At 55.9% G+C, this 24,395-nt stretch overlaps 1 protein-coding gene across 4 annotated transcripts in view; it reads right to left on the bottom strand.

The window, feature by feature from the left end:
* The window catches only part of SH3GL1 (SH3 domain containing GRB2 like 1, endophilin A2), a 33,392-nt gene extending 10,435 nt beyond the window's left edge, over window positions 1-22,957 (bottom strand). For 3 of the 4 annotated variants that reach the window (XM_067033053.1, XM_059062075.2, XM_067033052.1), the window contains exon 1: window positions 22,743-22,953. Coding sequence is in view for 2 of the 4 variants with exons in the window: in XM_067033052.1 (XP_066889153.1) it covers window positions 22,743-22,787 (45 nt within the window). In the remaining 2 variants the exon portion in view is untranslated. Of the gene's footprint in view, window positions 1-22,742 lie in introns of all 4 variants that reach the window. The other variant, XM_059062074.2, reaches the window with a different exon arrangement.
* Between the last annotated feature and the right edge of the window lie 1,438 nt (window positions 22,958-24,395).

The raw sequence follows: 24,395 nt of genomic DNA, 5'->3' as shown, positions 1-24,395 counted from the left end.
AAATAAATAAATAAATAAAATTTTAAAAAGGAAAAAAAAAAGAAAAGGCGATGGGGGTGAAAGAGCCTTGGGGTCCAGGCCCAGCCACCCTGCTGTGCGGTCCCGTTCCGGCCATCCTTGGGTCCGGGCCAGTGAATGCCCTGTGGCTGAGGCGCTGTGACCGAAGACAGTCAGGTGTGAGCACTTCCGGCTCCAGTTAGTGAAAACCATAGGGAGGGGGGTGGGCAGGCCTGCTACCCGGCCGCCAGGGCAGAGGCTGTGCTGGCTTTAAGGAGCACCTCTCTGGCGAGGGAGATAAGAACATCAGGCAGAACAGAGACACAGTGGTAAGAACTGCAAGGGAGGTTTAAACACCCCAAACATGCTCCTGGCTGCGTGCGCTGCAGGGGCCAGTGCTGTCTGAGCTGGACCTCAAAGGGGCAGGGTTCCAGCAGGCAGAGCCTGGCCAGGCAGGCGTATGGTGTTCTGGGTGAGACCCATGTTCGGGGGCACAGGGGCTGCCACTCCTGGTCCTCCACGTGCCAGGCACCGTGCGGGCGCTTTCCATACATCCTGCCATTGACTGTCGCCCCTCTGCGATGACAATGCAGGGACCCGCACACCCATTCTACAGATGAGGAAGCCCCAGGGTGAGAGGTGGAAGAGCAAGGCTGCGAGCTGAAGGTGAAGAAGCTGGGAGCTGTGCCCAGAGCTGTCGGACGGGTCGGTCTGTCCCTCACCGCTCCCCACAATGCAGGACCTGCCAAGGGCACGAGGCCTCCGAGGCTGTGGGGAGGCGGCAGAGTGCCTGTGCACAGAATACCCAGACGTGGGAGGTCCCGGGAGGCAACTGCTATGACTCCTGGGCAGGGCTAAGAAATTCCCGAACGGGGAGGACGGCACAGGGTCGGGAGGGAGCGACACAGGGATGGACTCGTTAGCCTCTACAGCGCTTCCAATTGCTACTCCCCTTCCCTTCCTGCTGGCCTCCCAACACTTGGGAGCCGCTTGCCAAACACCTCAGAGCAGCCCCTTCTAGTTTCCTTTATGGCCTTCTGTCTCATGACTTGGAGAGCCCACGCCACAGGCAGAGCCCAGGCTGGCCTGCTACCCGGCCGACACACGAAGCCGCTGGCCTTCTCGAGTCTCCTTTCTCTGCTTGGGCCCTGGGCCCCTGACTCAGAGCTGCTGGCTGACACACCAGAGGGTGCACTCTTTGGCTAACTGACGCCCTTTCTGGAAAGGCGAGCCGAGGGTGCTTCTGGGGAGGTAACGTGCACGGTGCACTGCCACGCTGAAGCCTCCTGTCCGTCCCTGCCCAGAAACCTCCAGTGGCCCCTGTGTCGGGATGACTTCCAGAGCCTGGGCCCTTGTGAGTACGAAATGCTTGCCGACCGGGGCGGCACTTGGACTCCAGGCAGCTTGGATCCCACGTGGCTCTGAGAGTAAAGGCCATGAGGCGTGGGGGTCAGGCCACCGCCCTAAGGGGGTGAGGGAGAGGTGCCACTGAAGCAGAGGCCACAGAAACACTATTCATGCCCAAGGAGGCGGGCCAGCAGGAAGCCTGAGGGCTCTGGCAGCAGAAGAGCTTTCATCTGTCTTGGGTCTTTAGTAAATATCTGTGAGCTGATGGAGAATAAGTCACCACCCGCTTTGTCAAGCTCCACAGAGGGAAGTGTCCTGACAAGTCAGAACTTCCTTCAGCATACCGGGAATTCTGAAATTTCCCCGGTTTGCTGGTACCCTTCATGCCTCCGGGCACACACTTCCTCCCCTCCTAGGGAGCAAAGCTACGCAGTTTTAAAAAGCAGCTCTGTGAACAGGGGAGCAGTGGAAACGATCAAGCAGGAAAAGGCTTCTGAAGTTACTTCTCCCATGAAAACCCCCAGTCGGGCACCACGACCACCAGGTCTGGCCCCAAGGGGCAGACACGGACCCACAGACGCCCCTCCACACAGCAGTGTGTCGGGATGTATCTGGAACCTAGTTCTGGCAGCACAAAGACAGCGGCTTTGAAGCCCAAGGTGTTCTCTCAGCAGGAGGGACAGCACCTGCTGTTGAAATACTGGCTCAGAAGCATAACCCCTCAGGTCCCCGAGGCTGCAGGGACAAGCCAGCTGCAGGGTCCCCCAGGTGGTGGCAGGGGAAGCGTTTGGCTGTCTCTGTGGAGAGGAGACTGGCCAGGGGGACTGGTCTGAGCTGGCCTCTCGCAGTCTGAACCCCCCTGGTTCTGTGCCCCCGCCCCGTGGTGCCCCTCCCACCTCCCTGCCCAAACCTTCCCAGGGCTGGCTTGGTGGGCAGCAAGCTGAACGCCATGTGAGTCCCAGTGGCTGCTCCCCTGCGTGGCACATGCTGCTAAGATGAGGGGGGAAAGCATTACGTGAGAAAAATCCCCTCAAAGTCACGTCTGGCTTAATCTGAGAGTCTGGTCTGGACACGGCACGGGCAGTGGGAGCAAAGCAGGACCGGTCATCGGAAAGAATGGACTAGGGAAGGCAGCAACGGCACGTGGGGACAGTCACTCAGTGACTGTCAAGGCAGTGTCGAGCTGGGGGACAGAGCTCCCAAGATGGACTGGGGTGTAGCCTCAGCCTCGTCTCAAAGCCCCGACCTCTACTTCTGCAGGCTTCGCGGGTCCCAGTACCAGCAGCCAGAGGCTCACCCAGGGCAGACACCCAGAGAGCTGCCCCTTCAGCCCCAGGCTGATGACCGAGTTGCCAGACCTCCCGCTGCTGTGGCACTGCTTTCCCGATGGGGCCTCAAACTGGCTTTAAGCACCCCGGATCCGTCACGAGGGCCCCTGTGTGTAAACCAGGTCTGCCCTGCCCTGGCTCAGACTCTCCTCACTTCTCCCCAGGACCCCTCCTGGCTGCTCTCTCCTCCTCGGCCTTGCTGGGCCTCCTGCCCACGGCAGCCCCCGAGAGCTGGGTCCAGAACCCTCTGTGTGTCAGGGTCTGCGCCCTCTCCAGGCTGCTGCGATCCCGGGACTGCTCCCCTCCTCCCGCAGGGGCTGGAGGCCGAGGCCTGGCCTGACGCCCCCGTTAGTCTCCCATGCGCCCGTGCTTGTCTCGGAGCGCAGGGACCCTGTGTGTCTTGCTTTCCGCAATCACCCAGCCCAGTGCATCTGACCAAGCACCCAGGCCCCTTACTTTTCGAGGGTCCTCTCCTGGCCTCGCAGAGGAATGGCAGCTCAGAAGGACCCAAAGCTGGAGGAGGAGTGAGGGGCTGGGCAGACACGGGTGGCTGTGTGGTGCCTTTCCTGCTGCCTCAGCCCTGTTTGAGGAAAATGCCTCCCTCACCCCGAGGTGACCCAGCAATCCTTGGAGATGGGGTGACAAGGAACTCACTCCCTGCCTGGCCCGACCTCACGTGAAGCTCAGCTGAGTGTCGGCCACAGGGGCCCAAGCTGGCCAGTGTTTCCCCTCGCAGCCTGTCTGGCCAGAAGCCACAGGCCTGAGTGCCCTCCCGGTGTGCTGTGGAGGGGTGGGCACTTCCTCTGGGGACCGACACCCCCGCCCAGAGCGTTAGCCCGGGCTCGACTCTAATGGTGGTTGGTCCTGGGATTTCCATTAAGACGCAGAGTTCCTCCACAAGAAAGCAGAAGCACTTAACAAGAAGTGTTCCCTGCTTCTATTCATGGTTAACCAGTTCCTCAGGTCATTTAGTAGAGTCTGGGGGAGGAAGTGGGCCCTGCTGGGTGCTGGGACAAGTGTGGAAAGAAGGCTTCAAATTGACGCACTTCTGGCTTGTGGGGGGAGGCAGGACTGCTGGAGGGGAGAAGGGACCACAGAATCTGCATCTTTTAATGTTTCTACGAAACGCAGCAGAGACTGCATTGTTCCTTGGACCCGCGGCCTTGCCGGCCCTTCTGTCAACCTTGAGGAAGGGATAGAGCCCCAAAAGGAAGAGATAGAGCCATCAGGGACCTCCAGCACCCATCTGACCCAGCTGTAGCCTCTGGGCAGTTATCTCCACCTTATAAATGGAGCAACTAACACCCCAGGAGGTGACCCGCCTTTCCCAGGGCCAGGCAGTGTAGTGTAGTGTACTGTAGTGTCGTGTGTGAGACCAAGCCAGACAGGAGGGGTAACTGGGTTCCCAAAGTCTTAAACCACCTTGCTCTGGAAGCTGCCCTGCATCTCCCTGGTTTGCTTCCTCATTTTCAAAGACTGGCCAGGGCAGTCAGGGTGCTGGGGAGACAAGGGCCAGCCCTCAGGATCCAGCCGCAAATCCCACCCCTCCCGCTTGGCTGGGGAAGCGTCCCAGCAAGTGTGAGGCCACATCGCAGCCCCTGGGAGCAGGCGGTCAGGAGGACCACAGCTGTTCCCGGACAGTGACAATGGGGGACGACCACCCAGGATGACACCCTACACCACACTCAGTGCACAAGCGCGGAGGCAGAAGGCGTGCGTTGGAGGGCCAGCTCTGCCCTGAGCCTTTTGGAACTCCAGTCTCTCACACGATACCCACCACTCCAGGGTGGCATGAGGCCACAGCCTCTGGAAAAGCACAGAGCTTTCTATGAATACCAGTGGCACCCCGGACCGGGAGCTGCTCAGGGAGGACACCAGTCACACACAGACCTCTGCGCGGGACATGATGCAGCTCATGTGGGGGGGAACCAGACGGGCCCTGCCCCAAATGTTATTGGGGGAGGCGAGGGCCAAAGCCTCAGGGCCTGGCTGAGGAATCTGGGCGGCAGACTGGGGTGTGGGCTCAGGACTTTGCCTCCTCCGGGACACAGGGAGGGAACAAGGCCCGCTGAACAGGGGCTCTAAGGGGGGCCTGATCCCAGCCGGCGCCCCAGGCTGTGCCGAGGGTTTTTACCCAACGACCGAGAGGCCAGCAATTGCTTGAGGCTCATCTCTTAGGAACAAATCTCATCTGGAACTCTTGCCAGAGCTGAGAAGCCTGGGTATAAACCAGCCTCATGCATTTAAATTTCTCATCTCGCGGACGAGGCAGGAGGGCTGCATGTCACACAACCGGGAAAATCAATTTCAGATGAAAACTCATAAAAAGAAACACCCAACCCACAAACAAATGAGGTAATAAATTCCCGAGTCCTGCCGCGCCCGCTCCGCACCGCTGACCGCGTGCTGTGCCGGGGTGCGCAGTTGGGGAGCTACCGCCCGCAGATCCCCCTCACGGCAGCACAGCAAACTTCTGTCCCCACCGGCGAGTAAATGAGGTGTTTTGCAAACTCACCTTTTGTCAGTGGCAGAGCTGACGCAAGAGTAGCCCTTCAGGAAGAGATGGGAAACGGGGCCTGGAAACCCTGTGAGGCACACAGCTGTGCGGCCTCCAGAAAGCACCGGAACAGACCCTGCATCCAACACCATCACCACAGCCTACTACCTAAGAGGCTGTAGGCACCAGGTCACAAGTCTCACGGAGGGCCACGTGTACCCCAACAGCACGAAGCTAAGGTGACAGAACGATCTAAAAGCCCAGAGCCCCGGCCTCTTGGAACATAGATGCTGTCCCCCCATCTCTACGACCACTTCCATTCTGAGACACTTAACTAATGTGAAGCCACCTCTTCGAGGAAGCCCTCCTGATTCTCCATCGCCCGCCTCCTTACCCAGGTGTGTGACCTGGCCACTGGCCACCTCTCCCAGCATACTACTGGCACCTCCTCCATCGAGGCCAGAACCCCCCGCCCCCTCTGGACCTCACCTTGGACCAGGCTCTGTTCCACAAAGGCACCCCCCTCACCCCACGTCAGAGCCTCTGCCCTGCTGTCCCTTCTGCCGCAGACTTTCCCGTGGTTGGGTCCTGTCCATCTGGTTCCCCCCTCCCCAGTGGGGCTGTCCCTGACCCACCCTGTCACTCATCCTTCTCTCAGCCCCCCTTGTTTGTTTACAGCCCTCCTCCCACTGGACTGTGAACTCCAAGTGAGGGACCCCAGCACTGCTGTATCTGCACTCGGAACGGTGTCTGAGACTAGGAAGTGCTTAGTTGATACTCAGCGCCGCATGGGAGGAAGGAACGACCTCACAGGGGTCTGACCTCATGGCACCGTTCCCCAGTGGCTAAGCACTGGGAGGGTTGCGGACCTGGGAGCCAGCCGGATGACAGACAGCACCCCCTACCCCTGAACCCCCAACTTTCCTTTGCGTTGCTTATGGGAAGTTCAAGTTAGGCGGCACTCTGCCTGGGGGCTGCTAGTCTAATTCCCCACTCTCCACCCAGGGTCTGCCTACAGCTGGCCCCTTCACCAGAAAGTGAAGGGAAAGTTTGCAAAGGAAAAAAATCTGAGCAAGCTGGGCCCAGGCTGGCCTGCATCCAGAGGACCCGGCTCCCAGAGGAGGAACCCCCTGTGAAAGGCATGTGCCTGCAGTTTGGGAGGACGGGAAAGGAAAGCTGACAGGCAAACAGGCTCTGAAGGCCAGAGGGAAATGGCGCCCAAATGGGCCGGGCTGGAGCCGTAGGAGCCGCACACCTAGGTTCTCCAAGGATCATCAGGGGCGACCTCTCGGGGAGGGCAGAGCTCGGCCTGGGCGCTGAGGAACATACCCTCACCTGGCTCCACGGCTTGCCTGTCACCCCAGGGCGGCAACACCAGGTGACTCAGGGCCACCGAGACCAGTTTCTTCAGGCGTGGCTACCAGAAGCAGCCGGGTGGCGGCGGGAGGGGGGTGGGGGGTCATGATCCCAGGACAGCACACGGCAAGCCAGGGGAGGTGACGCCATCAGCAGCTCTCAGCACAGCAGACCAGCCCCTCTGAGGGTGACGGGCACTGCGACACTAGGCCACGTGTTAGATGCTGGCGCCCTGTCACCCGGTACTGCCGCTCCTCCCGCTGTCCCCCACCCTATTTGTCCAGGGGCACCTGCCCTTCTAACCTGCAGAGTCAGCCCTGGAAACCTGGAGCTGGAAGGAATCTCAGCACACAGATGAGGAGATCCACAGGGGCCTGCTGGGGCCAGGTGGGCACCAGCGCCACTGCTCCTGTCCCTGGCTGCCATCCATCCCGCAGTGGCAGAGGGGGTGGGCCTTCTCCTTCTCAGGACGCACATCAGGCCTGGCGCACACGCTCGCTGATGTTACTGTCTGTAACTGCCCCAGTGATGGGTGAGCACCTGACTGAGGCGTTCCCAGGGACCCTGTCCCGGATCTCAGACAGAGGAGGGCAGTTCTCAGGGGCTGTCTCCTCCCCCACAGCTCACCTTCATTACAGCAACAGCACCTGGGAGAGCCTCGCCTCCCCACCCAAACGCACCCTGTCCCCAAACACTGACTTCCTGCTGGTTGCCAGCTGCTGTGATGGGGCTAGTAGAGCAGCAGGGGGCCTGACGCCCGATAGGTGATGGGCAATCAGTATTTGCTGAGATAACACAGACCTCGCCCTTAGGAGCCCAGGGGCGAACACTGCCAGTCAGGTGTGTCCGTAACAGGCCAAAACAAGCGTGTGCCCAAGAGGTCCCGAGGCAGGGCTGCGGACGCCGGGGAGCAGTGGGGGTGTGGACCACAGCATGGGGACTGGATCCGGCTCTGTCACTGCACTGTCACTTAATAAGAAGGTGGACCCCTCTGAGCCTCAGTTTCCTCAACTGTAAAACGGGGTGCTGATGACAACCTGTGATGACCCAGGTGCGAACGTGCTTCAAGCACCACAAACTGCTCTACAAAGACGAGCCTGCCAGTCCCCGCATGATGCGTGTCCCAAGGAAAGAATGAGGCCAGGAGGTCTGCGTGCAGGGAGCTCGAGGCGGGGTCCCCACGCAGGCCAGGTTCAGAGGCAAGATGTGCCGAGTGGCTTGGATGACGGGGCATAAGAACACCAGTGTCTGTGGAGTGAAGGCCCTCTGTGAGAGATCTGCGGTTCCGCGTAAAAACTGTGTAAACCGTGTCGCTAGCAGGCTGATGCGCTAGCTCTTCCTTTGCACCAAAAGCTCCTGGAGATCACAGCCCAGACTCTAGAGGGCTCACGGCACTAAGTGTACTTGCTGACGGATGGCTGTGATACACGATTCGGAAGCTCTGCTTGGAAGCGGAGCAACAGAATTTGAAGGAGGAAGAGGGGCAGCAAACCCCTGCCAAGCCCTGGCCCAGGCTACTGCCAGCCTCTGGGGCACACCCCTTCTCCTGCTTCTGCCCAGCCAGCCGATGCGGCCTGCTGGCCGACCCTCACTACCCCAAGCGGCTTTCTGCCCTGATCCTGGCTAACACGACTGTGCCCCCGGGATGTCCCACCCTCCCCACCTTGGTGTATCAACAGACAGCCCATCCCTCAGGATGGTGCCAGGATGCACCTCCAAGATGCTACACTTACGCTCTGGGCGCAGGAGACCCTACCCCCTAAATCGGGGGTCTTGCTGCATTTGCCTAGATGGCTGGGTGAGGCTGACTCAAGGCACTTCTCAGCAATGCCTCTTTTCTTTGATCTTTTTTTTTTTTTTTTTAATATTTTGGCTGCGCTGGGTCTCCGTTGTGTGCACAGGCTCTTCACTGCGGGGCTTTTCTCTAGTTGCGGCATGCAGGTTTAGTTGCCCTGCAGCCTGTGGGATCTTAGTTGCCCGGCCAGGGATGGAACCCGCGTCCCCTGCAGTGGAAGGCAGATTCTCAACCACTGGACCACCAGGGAATTCCCTCAGCAATGCCTTTTTATGTTGATTTTTGCAGGAGTAAAGCAGCCCTGCCCTCATCCTTGCTTCTCCACTGTCACCGTGTGACGTGTGTCTGGTGCTGCCACTTGCTGAGCGAGGAGCCGTAAGCATATTCAAATCTCTCTCCACCTGATGACGATGCTCTAGTAGCCGGGGCCTCCCCCCGCACCCAGGCCAGCCTCTGCTCCCCTAGGAGGACTGAGCCCACAGACAGGCGGTGTCTGGACTCCTGCATGAGGAACAAGAACACAGTAGGGCAAAGCCAGTGACCCGGAGGCCCCAGCACCGGGGGCTTCGCTCTGCCTGCTGGGGACAATCTGCATCCTCCTCTCCCTTCTCCTTCCCGTGTCCACATTCAAAGCCAGGGTCCAGGTCACCTCCTCGTGAGTCATCCCTGGTTTCTCCGTACAGCACGTGTGTCATAGGACCCCGTGTCACCGTATCTGCCCTATTTCAATCGCTCAGCCACTGTGCATGTCTGGGACACTCTCCTGCCCTGAGCTTACCTGCTCCATCAGAGGAGGATGGGGCTGAATGTCTGGGGTCAAAGTCAGCAGGCCAGCTCCCCACCTGAGAAGGTTGCCCTTATTCATTCACCAGATATTTATATGTGCCAGGTATAGTAGAGGGAAAAAGAGATGGATACTACAAGCTCACACAAAAACGGCACTACCTTAAGGACCTAAGATAAGGAGACTCTTACTCCTTGTGGGGAGGGAACCAGGTAGGAGTTACAAGATGTCCCCGGACTTGGCTTTGAAGATGGGTTGAACTTAGGGGAAAGAAGGAGAAAAGGACATGACATGAGAAAAGGCAGAGACGGAGGACACGGGGTCTGCACCAATGCAGAGGACAGAGGTGCCAAGGGCCGGCTTGGAAACCAACTCCCAGAATGTGATTCTGAAGCGTCCCCTTTGAAGGTGTGGGAGTGATTAGTGAGGGCTGCCTGGCACGAGCCTCCAGTGTCCGTGATGGGAAGAAAGGCACACCATCAGGCTCGAGAACTGCCGAACTCTTTCTACAGTGGATGGGAAGTGAGGCAGGTCGAAATCCCACTGTGGCATTTCCCAGAAGTTTAGGCGGGCCACAGCGTTCTTTGTGTAAAACCTGAACACAGAGCCAGTTTTCAAGTTGACGATGGAGGATTCCCTACCAGTCCACTAGCTCGTAAGTCACCAAAGTGGGATTCCACGAACCAGGGGACAACCTCCATGGAACACTGAAACGAAGATGGCTCGGTGGGAGGCCCACTCTTGCACAGCACCCACCCATCAGCTTGGCAAAGTGAATCGCTCCTATTTCCTCTTTGACCCCAGCCGTTAAGTTGGAGGTGAGAGCTAAGGATGAAACACACGTGCTCGCGTGTACATGCATGTGCGCGCGTGCACGCGCACACACACGCACACACTCTTCAATGCTGAGCTGAAAACCTTTATCCAGACAAAGCTTTAAGACAGCGGGGACCTGTAAGAGTTTCCTATGGCTGCTGTAACAAATTACCACAAACTCAGTGACTCAAAACACGTTTCCTAAGCTGCACAAAAATCTGAAGGAGGTCAGAAGTCTGACATGGCTCTCCCCAGCGAAGACCAAGGTGTTGGCAGGGCTGTGTCCCTCTCTGGGAGCTCTAGAGCTTTCCCGCCTTTTTGGCTCCTAGAGGCAGCCGCGCTCCTTGGCTTGTGGCCCCGTCCTCTGTCTTCACATCCAGCGAGGTGGGCCTATCGTGCTGCCTGCCCTCTGGTTCTCTTCTCCATGGTCCTGTCTCCCTCCAACCAGGCCGGGAAAGGTTCCACTTTTAAGGGCTGTTATGATGAAACTGGGCCCCCCTGGTCATCGGTTCCACCTCCGGGTCCAGCCCTTAATCCCACCAGCAAAGTCCCTTCTGCCAAGTAAGGTCACACATTCACAGGTTCTGGATAATGGCGGCGACATCTTGGTGAAGGGTGTGTGTAGGGGGGGTGTTCTGCCTGCCACAGGAATAGTCAGCTCTCGTTACTCACGGTGGTTCTGTGCTATAAAGTCGCCCAGACGCCAAACTAGTAAATACTGAGCCACTGTTCTGGGGACATGCAGGGGTTAGGTTCCTGTGAGCCTCTGGTCACAACTCACCTGTAACTTCATGTTACATGTGTTTCTGTTTAAAGAAACCTTATTTAGGGATTTCCCTGGTGGCACAGTGGTTAAGACTCCGAGCTCCCAATGCAGGGGGCCTGGGTTCGATCTCTGGTCAGGGAACTAGATCCCACATGCATGCCGCAACTAAGAGCCCACATGCCGCAACTAAAGATCCCGTGTGCCGCAACTAAGACCTGGTACAGCCAAATAAATAAATAAATATTTTTTTTTAAAAAAGAAAGAAAACTGATTTAATATACACTGCTGATTCATTAGCACTGGACACACGGCCAGCAGCACCTGATCTCACCTGAGTGGAGCTCATCTCACACGTACTCTGTGAGCACGTCACAGCCTTTCTGTGCCTGGGACACTAGCCAGCACTTCAGCTCCACGCTTGGGACCAAGAGCGAAAACACCCGCAAGAAGCAGAAAGGTACAAACACGCGTCACTAGACAAGCCGTGGAAAGGATGTTGGTTTACAGTCTTGTTCAGCCTCAGTGGGAATGAGCATGTTGGGAGACTCAAAAATGTTTGTCACTCTGGGCATGTTCACCAATACCTGCAAAAGTGCCCCAAGTACTGATGGGGGGGGTTCACAAACACATTTCGGCAAGTAAGGTGAAACCGCAAACACAAACCTGCCAACAATGATGGACCGATGGTGAGTTCAGGTGCTGCTGGCTGTGCGTCCAATGCTAATGAATTAGTAATGTATATTAAATAAGGTTTCTTTAAACAAGGACCAGGAGGTGGAAGCGATTGCCCTGGATGACCAGGAGGGCCCAATTTCATCAGGTGGGCCTCCCTGGGTCTCCCCTTGGCTTGTGCCCCCACCAAGCTGATCCTGTGCCTGGGGAGCCCCCGCCCCACGCACCCAGCTTCCCGGCTCAGGCGGTACCATGGAGCCTAGCAGAAAGGTCACCCCTGACGAGGGCCCCGACGCAGGACCCCCAGCAGCTTTGATCAAGACTTCGGGTCATGCGAACAGAAGAGGTGGTGGTGTTCTCCAGGCTGGTCGTGCTGAAAACCTACACGGTCACATTAAATGGGCAGGAGTCTAGAGAAACACTTGGACCTTGCCTGCGGGGACACCCGTGTGACCGCTCACTGCGACGCTGAGAGCAAAAACGCGGCAACATCCTAAATGCCCACTGCCAGCGGAGGGAGGACAAGTCGCTGTCGGCACACAAAGGACAGCAGGGAGCTGTGGAAGCAAAAGACTCGAGCCACACGCTCAGCGTGGACGAAGTGCCCCAGCAGTGCTGAGCGAAGAGAGCAGGCCAAATAAGCTGCCATGTGACACCATTTTCAGGAGGTGTAAACTTGCAAAAGAAAGTTGCAGACTTTTTAGCCATAGATTCGTGTGCAGTGATGTATCAAGGAGGGGCCCTCGAGTCTAACTGTGCTGCTCCTGTTTACTCAAGCTCCTGTGGGCGCTTGGCTATTGGCTGGCCATTCTTCACCGCTCTCTCTACAGCTGAGACATTTTAACACAAACTCAAGTGCCTGAAAAGGGACGTACGGGCCCTTTACCGTGCACCGACACTGCCTGGTGTGGGGAACTAGCTGAGTGCAAACTCCCCTGGACGGCGGTGGACTCTCCTCCAGGATCTGCTGAGAGCTGAGCGGACGCCTGGACTGAGACCGGGCAAAAGGTCCTCCTCCCCACTCCCTGGAACCAGCGCACACGGACTCCCGGGTCCCCAATGCGCCCCCGTCTGCACAACTTCCCACAGAAGCCTCCCAAGCCTGGCAGTCTGGAGGCAGCAGGGGGACTTGGCCGACCGGTGCCTCCTGCCCACCCTGGGCCGAGGCCAAGGGCATGGGGTGCTCTGAAGCAGAGCGGAGAGAGTGCTCAGCTACCCTTGAGTCCACTGGCGGGAAAGGAATGGTGATGTGGGACTTCCCAGAGAGCCCAGGAGAAACACCTAAGGCTTCTCAGCCGTGAAGTAAATGCATCAAGGCTGGGGGCAAAAGACGAACCTCAGAGCCAACCTCTGAGGGCAGCACACACAACTGTACTGGGGCAATCAGTGGGGAGCTGCAGCAGCTCCAAGACTCCTCAAGGGTGAAATGCTGACTTGGCGGGACAGCAAGGATTCTCAACCTTGGAGGAAAGAAACACCCCAGGGATAGGAGATAAAGGACAACCCTAGGCCAGGAGGTTAGAGGACGGAGAAATCCCGCCCTTGTCCCTGTGCCCTTGCCGCTGTCTTCTGGACAAAGGCTGACCCTGAAGGGCCAGGGCTGCCCGCCTGACTTACTCAACCACGGCTCTGACTACCTGAGGCCCTCAAGAAAATGGACACCTGCCTGCCTGCCTGCGTGCCTGCCCAGAGGCAGCCGAGGGGCCTCATTCTGGGGAGGCAGCTGGCAGGAGATGAGGAGGGGGCCTCGGGAGTGATAAAGTTCCCAGTTTCCTTCCCGAGGGGTGTCCTAAGTCTCTGCTCACTCCTGGGGCCAAGACCCAAAAAGACAGAGGAAAAACCATCAGTCAGCTGCTCCACTTTAGAGAAAGTGGGACTGGATTGAGGTGTGCTGGCCAAAGACATCTGAATTATCGGCCAAGGTGGTGTCGGGGGACTAAACACACAGACTGAACGGTGCCACTTACTGTCGGGCCTCTCCCCAGACACTTGGGAAATGCACCCTCACCCCAAAGCTCTCTCTTCTGAGCCTTAATTCAAGTCTGCAGGATTTTCTGGCTCCACGGGAAGACGATGAGGGGCAGAGGAGGGGGTGACAAAAGAAGAGGTAACACAGGGACAAGTGAGAAAGTTATTCCCACCGCGACGCTCTTTCAGTACCCCTCGTTCTGGCAAGGAAAAACTTTCCAGTGGGCACTTTTTTTCTTTTTAATTTTTTTTGGCTTTTTATTTTTATTTTTTGGCCGTGCCACGTGGCATGTGGGATCTTAGTTCCCTGAGCAGGAATCGAACCCATGCCCCGCTGTAGTGAAAATGCAGAGTCCTAACCACTGGACCGCCAGGGAAATCCCTGGTGGGCACTTATTGTTTCAGCAACTCTTTAATAAGAGGGACCAGACCCCAGCCTCCAAGGTAAGGAATCCAAGAGGAATCGCTTACATTGCTTTCTTTCTGTTGTATCTGGTGATCCAGTTACTATGATTTAGAGTAAGAAATAACATCAAGATCCCTTTTAAAATAAATTTTCAAAGTGAGTCTATTTGAAAGTCAAGTTAACTAACTGATTCAAGCCACAGGCTAGGTGGTTGGTTCCAGGTATTTACTGCAGGCCCAGGAGCTGGTGTGATGGACACAGCACCTCAGGGAAGGTGGCGCGGCTCCCTGCGCCCCAGGGCGAGGACAGGGAAGGTTAGGGCCCGCAGGTGAGGAGGCTGGCTTCAGGTGCACTGGGCCTATGAGCTTGTTGCATTTCCAGTAGCAGCCAGCCAGGCAGGGACCACCATCTAGAGGGTGGTTGGGAGTGCCATGACTGGGGACGAAGATCCGGAGGACAGGTGCACGAGCAGTGGCAGGTGCCAGGGAGGTCCCTCAGGTCCTGGAGGGAGAAGGCCCAGAGGCAGGGTAGCAAGCCCACAGGGGGAACCAACGGGGCAAAGCGGATGAGGGGCTGAGAGAGCTGGCCAGCTGACTCAGGACACAGGAGAAGAGGCAGAAGGGCAGCCAGGTGTGGAAGCCAGGGAGGGGCTGCACACAGGACCTGGGCTAACACCGGTCAAGTCTAAGAGATCAGAAGTCCAGGGGCAGAGAGCAGGCTTCTGAGGCCAGAGTGGTGGTGCCTGGGGAAAGTGGAGCCAGGGAACTCCTTTTCCCAGCAGGCTTGGCACCTCCAGTTAAGTTCAGGCCTGGCTGCGGGGTTGAAATGACACAGACTGCCCGTGACACAGGTCGGGCCCCTCTGGCCCAGTCAAGCGCCGGTCCCTCGGCCTGGAGCCCTCAAGACAGATCCTAAGCCAAAGGGAACAATCTCTGAGCTTTGATTTCTTATTCTCTAAACCAGTTGGACCTGTTCCTGACCGAGGTCTCCACGGCCTTGCCAGCCACCTGGCTTCGCATGGGCACCGCCACTGGCACCGGACAGCCCCATCCATTCCCGCTCTGAGAAGGAGTCCACCATTTCTGACAACTTGGCCAGCAGGCCACGACCCGTGGGGACCCGGGCCTGTCACCAGCCGCCTGGCAGCCTGCTCCCTCAGGAGCTCACACCCGATGAGAAGAAAAGCACACTGGGTGTGAGCATGTGCTGGGTGTGTGGCACGTGGGCAGGAGACCACCAGGGAGGGTGGAGAAATATCTGTGGGGGGCAGGACGACCCAGGAGATGACAAGGATACAGGAAGATACGCGCAGGGCTCTGAGGGCAAACAGGAAGTGGACAGGGAGACCTGGGTTGGGGTGGGGAAGAAGGAGGGAAAGTACGAGGCCCAGCAGACCTGTTCGACTGGAGCGTGCAGGCTGCGAGGGGGAGGGTGGGATTGAAAGCCGGGACCAGGGCGGGGGCTCCGGAAGGTCCTGAATGTCAGGTTGGAGCTGGAACCGCACCCCAGGTCGGCGGGGGAACACTCCCTTCAGCAGACCCCAGCCCTGCCTTCTCTAGGTGCGCCCACATGGCCGCCCCGCTTTTGCGCTCTCGTGACCTACGATGTGGGGCAAACTCCGGCCAGCTGACCTTTACTGAGTTCCTGGGACAGCAACCCACTGTCCTCCTCACCGCCCACCCCCTCCCGGGGGGCGGGGTACCGCTGGAGGGGTTTAATGCCCAGGTGTGGAAATCTGAGCATCCAGGCAGCAGCTCTTCCCAGGGCGGCCACGGCTGACGCTGAGTCAGGTCCTTCAGAGGAAATCGCACATCTGTTTTCCTGCTGTGGTTGGGAGTCTCCGCGTGACCCCCCTCTCGGGCCCAGTCAGCAGGTTTTTCTAGGAGCTGAGTGGAAAAGGAAGATGAGGCCATCCTCTGGGAGCCTGAGTTTGTGGAGCCCTGGTTACTGCTTAACAGGAAATGAGCAGAATTAGACCCAAACTGCAGTGCTCGAGAGAAGTGGCTGCAAATCCAGCCCTGGGGAGGGGGACAGGAGAAGAGAAAGAAGAAGAGGAGGAGGAAGGAGGGGGGTGCAGAGAGGAGGGGAGAAGACAGGAACTGGCTACTCCACAGTCTGATACATCCTTCCTCAGCTTTCCAGGGACAGCTTTAAAAAAGAACCAGAAAAAATCGCCCCTGACACTTCCCCGGGCACTTAAAAGCCAGGAGGGTTTGAGCACAGGGGGTAAAGATGCCTCAACGGGCCTGCTGAGCACCCCGCCAGTGGCTGGAAGGCTCCAGCATCAAACCCTCCTTAAACCTCGGAAACCTCACCCCACCCCCTGCCATGACCTCGAAAACCAGAAATAGAAGACAATCTGACTTTCCTCTGCCACTCTGCGGCCAACGGCAGCCCTGCAGTGTCAAAATGTGCAGATGCCTCTGAAATCCTATGGAAGAAGTTGGCTGCATGCCCCAAATTAAAAACTAACTTTCCCTAGATTGGATCCGTTTCAAAAGACTGGCAACAAAGAGGAGAGGGCTGAGACAGAGGCCAGGGCAGAGCTAACTGTGGCCCACATCCCAGGGTCAAAGGCCATGGGACACGCACAACAGAAGCAAATGGCAGGCCTGAGGGGCCCGGTCAAAGCCTGTCAGTTTGTCCTCTGAGGAGAGAAGCAAAGAGATGCGCAGATGGACACCTGACGGGCGGGCGGAGAGCTCAGGCCCCCAAAGGCACTAAGCACTTGCTTGGATGTTGGCTCCGGAGGGAGGCCGGGTGCATGGGTGGTGGGTGGGTAAATAGCACCATTTCCTTAGTTCACTTGCTAAGTCAGTGACAGTTCTGGGGTCGTAAAACTGTGACAGCCTCCAATTTCTGAAACCAAACATAGAGACACTGTGGAACCCCTAACCTCACAGGCTGTTATTAAGTGGCACACGGAATATAATTAAGTATCCTACAGCTTTGCCTCAAAACATACCCAGATAAGCAGGGCGATTAGCTCCCACGGGCCCTCTTTGATAAACTGCTCTTTACTACACACAGGATTCTGAGTCAGAGGTGAATTTTAGGTCTGATCTACCGCAGTTACGGGCAGCAGAAACAGAATATGTTGACCCCTTGGTCCTGGTATGTTAATAACAAGAGTATGCAGGATGCTGCTTGGTTACAGGGCGCCTCCCTGATTGCGAACAGCGGGTCCTGCCCAGGAGGTTTGGGTTAACCTGGTTTTACAGACAGGCCTGGGAAGTGGTGGAGTTTAAAAGAGGCCCCCTGGCTCCTTTCGGGAAGGGCAGTCTCAAATCTCTTCTGTAGCTCCACAGCGCAGCCTAAAACACAGGGCTGGTTACTCCACCCAGCAAGCTGGGGACAGAATACTGATGGAGCAGGACAGGATCATCTCTGCCCAGGGTCCCGCAGGGACACCGCTAGGTCAAGGGTCTTCCTACAGAATGAGTCAGCAGAGTGGCTTCCTGTAAGAGTGGACTTAACCCAGTTCCCATTGCACGTGGACATGGCAACAGCGAAAGGCCCTTCCCAGGTCTGCTGTTCCGAGGCAGAAGGTCTTCCGGAGGTTAGCCTGCAGCTGCTCAGTTCAAGGGTCTGGGCCAGGGACCACCCCCTCCCCCAGACCTCGCCTGACACCTGTCGCTCCTGGCTCACAGGTTCCACGCTTTGATTCGTGCTGAGATTAAGGGGTTACAAATTCCAGATTTTTGTATCCTAAGATCACTCCATGTCCACTACTTAGCAGGCCAAGAACTTTGCTGGGAAATCAAAAGCATGATTCCATAAAATGAAGTTTAAAAAATAGGTCAGAGGGACTTCCCTGGTGGTCCAGTGGTAAAGAATCCTCCTTCCAATGCAGGGGACACAGGTTCAATCCCTGGTCGGGGAACTAAGACATGCCGCGGGACAACCAAGCCTGTGTGCCAGAAGTGCTGAGCTCATGTGCCTCAGTGAAAGAGCCGGCGTGCCGCAACTACAGAGCCCACGCGCTCTGGAGCCCTCGTGCCAGAACTAGAGAGAGAAAACCCGCACGCCACAACTAGAGAGGAGCCCGCACCACAGTGAAAGATCCTGCATGCTTCAACGAAGACCCCGTGTGCCGCAACTAAGACCTGATGCAGCCAAAAAAAAAGAAAAAGAAGGTCAGAGCAGGCAGCATCTGGGGATGTCGGACATTCCCCCAGCCACTGCTTACTCCAACACGTTGGGGTCCTGGGCCCCCTGTCACACCACTACCCCATGCCTTTCCCAGGAAGCTCGATCTTTCCTCCTGGACACAAACCCGGAGCCTAGCGAGTATCCAAGTATCCAACAAACATCAAAGCTACGGGATATGACAGTCATGAATTTCCCTCCTAGCTCGGACGAAACCAATCTTTCAGTTTAAACTCTCTCCCTCCTTTCAGGCAAAAAAAAAAAAAAAAAAAAAAAATCAGGCCAGCATTCCAGGCAGCTGTCAGATCTATCCCTAGTTACACTCTCAAATCTCCACACAGCCCAGCCACAAGAATGATCAGGAAACCAGTTAGAAGGTTAGGCCTGGAAACTAATGTCACCCAAACACACCACAATGACAAGTGAATTTTTTTTTTTTTCGGTACGCGGGCCTCTCACTGCTGTGGCCTCTCCCGTCGCGGAGCAGAGGCTCCGGACGCACAGGCTCAGCGGCCATGGCTCACCGGCCCAGCCGCTCCGCGGCATGTGGGATCTTCCCGGACCGGGGCACGAACCCGTGTCCCCTGCATCGGCAGGCGGACTCTCAACCACTGCGCCACCAGGGAAGCCCGACAAGTGAACTTTTGAGACTAGATCTCGCTACTGGGTTCCTTTACCCACCTCAGTTCCCCAGAAAGGCTCATAAAAGCATCTCCCCAGATTCTATGTGTGCACGAGTACCAGAGGGCTATTGAGTGGCATTACACAGCGAGGCCGGAGGGAACCAAAACCACAGGTCCAAGATAGACGCCCATTTCTTTGGCTGCTTCACTCCATATATTCAACTTTCCTCAGATCAGGTGACCAGTTCCTATTAAGAAGTAAAAACCCACAAACTTCCCGCTCAAGCTCAAACTGATTTTATTTGAGACCTGAAAGTTTTCACCAGAGATGAACTGGCGTGGAATTTGCCAGTATACTGCCAGACACCGGGACCTGGTTTGTTACCAAGGACGTAGAAACTTTTCATTAACATCATAGCCTCACCTTCGAGAAACTCAGCTTCTCTATTCCCAGCTCTCTCACACACATCCACCTGGCTTCTATTTCTCAATTTAGAAATGACGCTCTTACAAGCCTTGGAAATCAAGAACCCGTTTCAAAGTAGGGTTTCTTGCTACAAAAACGTTGGCGCTTCTCTCATGCAGGGCCAGATAATTCTTTGTCATGTAGAAGGCTGTCCTGTATGTTGTAGGATGCTTAACAACCATCCCCAGCCATTACCTACTTGGTGCCAGTAGCGCTCTCTCCCCAAGGCGTAACACTGTCTCAGACGTTGCCAAATGTCCCTTGGGTGGTGCACAGGGCAGGAGAAGGGAGAGGGGAGGGTTAGTCGCCCCTAACTGAGAGGCACCAATGCAAGCTTGTACCTTCTTAAAAATGCCAGATGCCAAAAAACACTGGGGTTTTCCTGAGGACTTGGGAGGGGGAGACTTGGTGTCTGGATGCTGAGTTTTACACACGTTTATCTGTGTATATGTGGTTATCTGCAATTCGAGAATCAGAAAAAGCAGGCAGCTGCCAGAAGAATGCCCAGGAAGGACTTTTTGTTGTTCTTCTGTTTGGGTAAAATTATCCTCACTTTTCTCAAACCATAAAACAGTGTTTCTCAACCTCAGCACCATTGACGTCGGAGCCGGGTGACTCTTGGTTGTGTGGGGCCACCCAGTGCACTATAATTAATTACCACCGAGTTGTGACAACCCAAGATGCCTCCAGACATTGCCAATGTCCTCTGGAGGGTAGAACTGGCCCTGGCTGAGAACAACTGTCCTACAGGAAGACAAATGCCCCCAAATACTTTTGTGTAAAAAGGGGACAGCGTTTACCCTTAGGCCAGATAAGTGAGACCAATTGAGACCGACTGGTTTAAAGCATATCACCTGTTCATGCAGTGAAAACTCAATGTATATTATTACGACTTAACAAGAATGCTACCTGACACAGACGACCCTACTTGAAAGAGGTGTTCCTAAGATCAAGAAAAGAAACACAGGGCTTCCCTGGTGGCAGAGCCGTTAAGAATCCGTCTGCCAATGCAGGGGACACGGCTTCAAGCCCTGGTCCGGGAAGATTCCACATACCACAGAGCAACTAAGCCCGTGTGCCACAACTACTGAGCCTGTGCTCTAGAGCCCGTGAGCCTCAACTACTAAGGCCCACATGCCTAGAGCCCGTGCTCCACAACAAGAGAAGCCACCGCAATGAGAAGCCTGTGCACTGCAACAAAGAGTAGCCCCCGCTCGCCGCAACTAGAGAAAGCCCACGCACAGCAACGAAGACCCAACGCAGCCACATAAATAAATAAATAAATTTATTTTAAAAAAAAGAAAAGAAAAGAAACAGACAAAGAGGTGGACACATCCAGATAAATAGCGGAGGTCTATGGAAACTATTGCAGAAGGGAATGGAACACAGCCAGGGTGATTCTTGAGAGCACAACTCAACACGGAATCAGTCAGGAGGCCAAGACGACAGCTCTCAGAGGAGGACGTGTCGCAGCAATTCTTTGGGACTGGGCCTCAGAATATCGAGATAATAAACTGATCCGCACCACCAGCTTGCACTGCTCTGAGCTTTCCAGATTTCCAAGCACTCCCCGCAGGTCTGAATGCAGGCCATCCTTCTTTCCCCAAGAGGAAAGGCTCTGGTGGATGGCCTGAGAGGCCCTGCTAGTTCCTCCAGCACAGCGTATCTGCTGGGGACAGCATGGGCCACCAGCACGGGCCCTCATGGCTGGGGTCAGGGCGGGGAGGGCTTCCAGAGATCTGTCTATATGAAGGAACAAAGTGGCCCAGGAATTCTTCCGAGACCCACAGTTCCTGCGAGAGGGGCTACATCAGGGCTCAAGATAGTGAGCAGCACTCCAAGGTGCTCTGGTCAAGTGTGCGGGGGTGGGGTCTGAGGCCTGCTGGGCAAGGTCTAACACAGGGCCAGGTCACTTAATTCCATCCTGCTGGGGCAAAGGGCTGTACTCTCAGCAACAATCCTAGAATCCCTCTGGATTAAACCTCTCTTCCTCCAGGATTTAACCTGGAGTCTAGAGATAGACCCCAAATATCTTTAGCCCTGGACAACTACTAGGGTCATTAGTTTTCCCCCTCAAGGGGCAAAAGGTCCCAGCTGTGTATTATTAGGGACTCATCTCTCTTCCCTCCCACCGGACCTCTCCAAATTGTGGGCAGAGTCTGGTTTGCCAGCACGGGCCAAACAACTCCTATGACTGTTGCTCGTTCCTTCCTGGAGTCTATCCACACAAACTCCAGACCTAAGGTTCTCATAGGATCAAGGATCTGGGACTTCTTGGATCTGAAATTATAAACTGAATTTTGCATTCATCCAGTTTTCTGAAGAGTGGATACACTCAGGTTTCACCAGACTCGTGAGCAATGGGGCCTGGACTTTCCATAACACCTATTCTATCTGTCAAAGTAGAACACTTATATTCTTGGATTCTGCATTCCACTTCTGGGAACTTATCCTGTAAATCCAATCCCACCTGTGAGCAGAGACATTCACTGGCTATTCACGATAGTATCGTTTGCAGCAGAAAACTACTGGAAACAACCTAAACGTCCATCGATGGACAACTAATTAAATAAATTATGACAGACTTCATAGAATGGAATGCCACATACCCATTAAAAAGATACAAGAGGCTCTAGGAGTAGCTCTGGGGGAGGGGGAGGAGGGGGAGGGGGAGGGGGAGGGGGAGGGGGAGGGGGAGTTCCCTTAAGGACATTTAGCAGCATCCGGAGACATCCGTGGTCGGTGGGGGGAGCTCCTGGTATCAACTGGGTAGGGGCCAGGGATACTGCTCAACGCCCCACAGTGCCCAGGAGGGCCACCACAACAGAGAATGACCCAAGGTGGTGAATTCTGGCTCTAGTGCGATCTCCGAGACACATTTAATGAAAAACATCAATTACACGGTTCTGTGTAGACGATGTTACCGCTACGTGTGTATTTTTATTATTTTTTTTAATGTATTTATTTTTGCGGCACGCGGGCCTCTCCCGTTGCGGAGCACAGGCGCCGGACGCGCAGGCTCAGCGGCCATGGCTCACGGGCCCAGCCGCTCCGCGGCATGTGGGATCTTCCCGGACCGGGGCACGAACCCGTGTCCCCTGCATCGGCAGGCGGACTCTCAACCACTGCGCCACCAGGGAAGCCCTACACGTGTGTTTTTAAAGGAGAGGCATACCCTTCTCTTTGGTAATTGGTGACAGTCCCTGTCTCTGGGGAGAGGGACTGGATGCCTGAGGGACTGAAGTGGGAAACTGACTTTTGCCTCTACCCTTTCAACTTTGTACCCGGCCCACTGAAAAGGTTTTTTCGTTTGTTGTCTTAAAAAAAAAAAAAAAGAAAAGAAAAGAATTGTTCTAGACACAAAATTTCCCTGACCCTGGGCTCTCTAGCAAGAGTTCTGTGTCGACAAGCTCGGGACTGCTTCTTCCCCTTCTCTCCCTGCCCCCCCACCCCCCCTCGCCCCCCCGCCCTTTTAGAGGGAAGGACAGGAGGAGACGGGTCCACGTCCGGGGCCAACCTCTGGGTGCACCTCCGCGCCTCTAAAGTGTCTGCCCACCCCTCTCGAGGAGACTGGAGCCCACATGGCGGGCAGGGTCTGGGCCACCTCGCACGCAGACCCCCGCCCCTCCTAGGCTGTCCCCACCCGGCGGGGAGCGAGTGCCAACGCCGCTCCCTCAGTACCCACGGCTCCCTCCCGAGCCAGGGCCTGGCCGGGCCCCCCTCCAAGCAGGCTGGGGCCCGGAGCTCGCCCCCCGCCTCGGCCTCTGCTCACCTGGCTCGCCTTGTAGAACTGCTTCTTCAGCCCCGCTACCGACATGCTGCCTCCCGCCGTCGGGCCTCCCGTGCGGACCCAGCGAACCGGAGGGACCGCGCAAGTGACAGGCTTCCGGGCGCCCCCAACGCCCCGCGCGCCTCAGCGGGCCCCTACGGCACCGCCTCCGCCGCCCTCCGGCCAGCTCCGCGCCCGCCCCGGCGCCGCCTCAGCCCCTCGCGCGCCCGCGCGGCCAGGATATTACATGGCAACCACACACTTCCGGTGCCGGCCTCCGCGCGCGCACGCGCGCCCCCCGGCCCCGTCTGCGCACGCGCGCCCCCTACCGGCCAGGGAGCTCAAGCGCACTCTTGCCTGCGGATGGAGCGGCCGCCTAGCCCAGTGAGTGGAACGGGGCGAGCCTAGAGGGGCTGTGGCGGCTGCAGCGACCCCTCGAGTCCCGGAGGTGGGCCTGACGTTTTAGGAAAGGCGCTTAACACCTTGTGGCAGAGGATGGGGAGGCGAAGGGGCAGGTAGAACTCCAGAGGCTGGGTTTACAAATCTTCGGATACTTGTTCGGTAATCTCAGATATACCCAATTCTTCTGTGGTCTTCCACCACCATCCCGTCCGGCCCCGTGTTCATCCATTCAGTTGCCCAAGTCAGACATCAGGCTATCACTTATAACTCCTTTCCACTACCCGAAGTGTCTTCTGCCCTGATCAGACTATTCCACCAGCCTCCTCTCTGGTGTGCCCACCTTCAGGTTCTCCCCTCCAATTCATCTTCTATAAGGCAGCCAGAATGATGCTTCTATAACACAATTCGGATCACATCAGTCCCCTGTTTAAAGTCCATCTACTGGCCTTAGCATACTCTCTCAATTTCTTAACATGGACTACAAAGCTGGCCCCATCACCCTGTCTAACTTCGGCTCTCTTCGTCTTCTATAACCCATGGTCCCAGTTGCCTATGGATTTTGCTAACATTATTCCTCTCATGCACATTCTTCCCCAATCTTTCCCCCGTTCCTTGTGCATAAAAAAGAAGTCTATTTGAATGGCACCTCCTCCAGGAAGCCTTCCCAGATTGATACATGTTTCCTGATATTGATTTTTTCATCAACTGTTATTTTTATTGAATGAATTGGAAATTAATAATGAATCAAAATGTGTAAATGAGTCCAAAAAGAACAGGGTGGGGTCCAGTTGCACAGTGGATAACGTCTGACTACAGATCAGAAAAAGAACAATAACGTGACTAGACCTAAAGTGCTTGCAACTTCAGTGCTCAAATCTCTGACAGAGTTGAGTGATTTTGTAAAGCAGAGGATTGCTGGAAGTTTACAAGTGCCTCAACAGAAGGACTAGATCAGAGGATTGCTTTAGAATATGCATGCCCCAACGTCTTTCCCCAAGATCCTGATGGGGCTATTATGAATAGTTTGAAAAATATCCCATGTGATTCTGATGGGCACCCTGAATGGTGATCCACTGGTCTAAATCATTTCAGATGCCAGAATGTCAGAGAAGGAAGGGAAAACATCCTAATGGTTCAGATGAGGAAACTGAGGCCTTGAGTAAGACATGACTTGCCCAAAGTGATGTCCTCAAATTTCCTATTTTTCCACATTATTTCCAACCTATTCTACTGATTTAATTATCCAATCTACAG

The sequence above is a fragment of the Kogia breviceps genome, chromosome 4 (assembly GCF_026419965.1).
Source record: "Kogia breviceps isolate mKogBre1 chromosome 4, mKogBre1 haplotype 1, whole genome shotgun sequence".
Taxonomy (NCBI): domain Eukaryota; kingdom Metazoa; phylum Chordata; class Mammalia; order Artiodactyla; family Physeteridae; genus Kogia; species Kogia breviceps.
The sequence above is the reverse complement of the archived record's forward strand: the minus strand, read 5'-3'. Positions and strand labels throughout refer to the sequence as shown.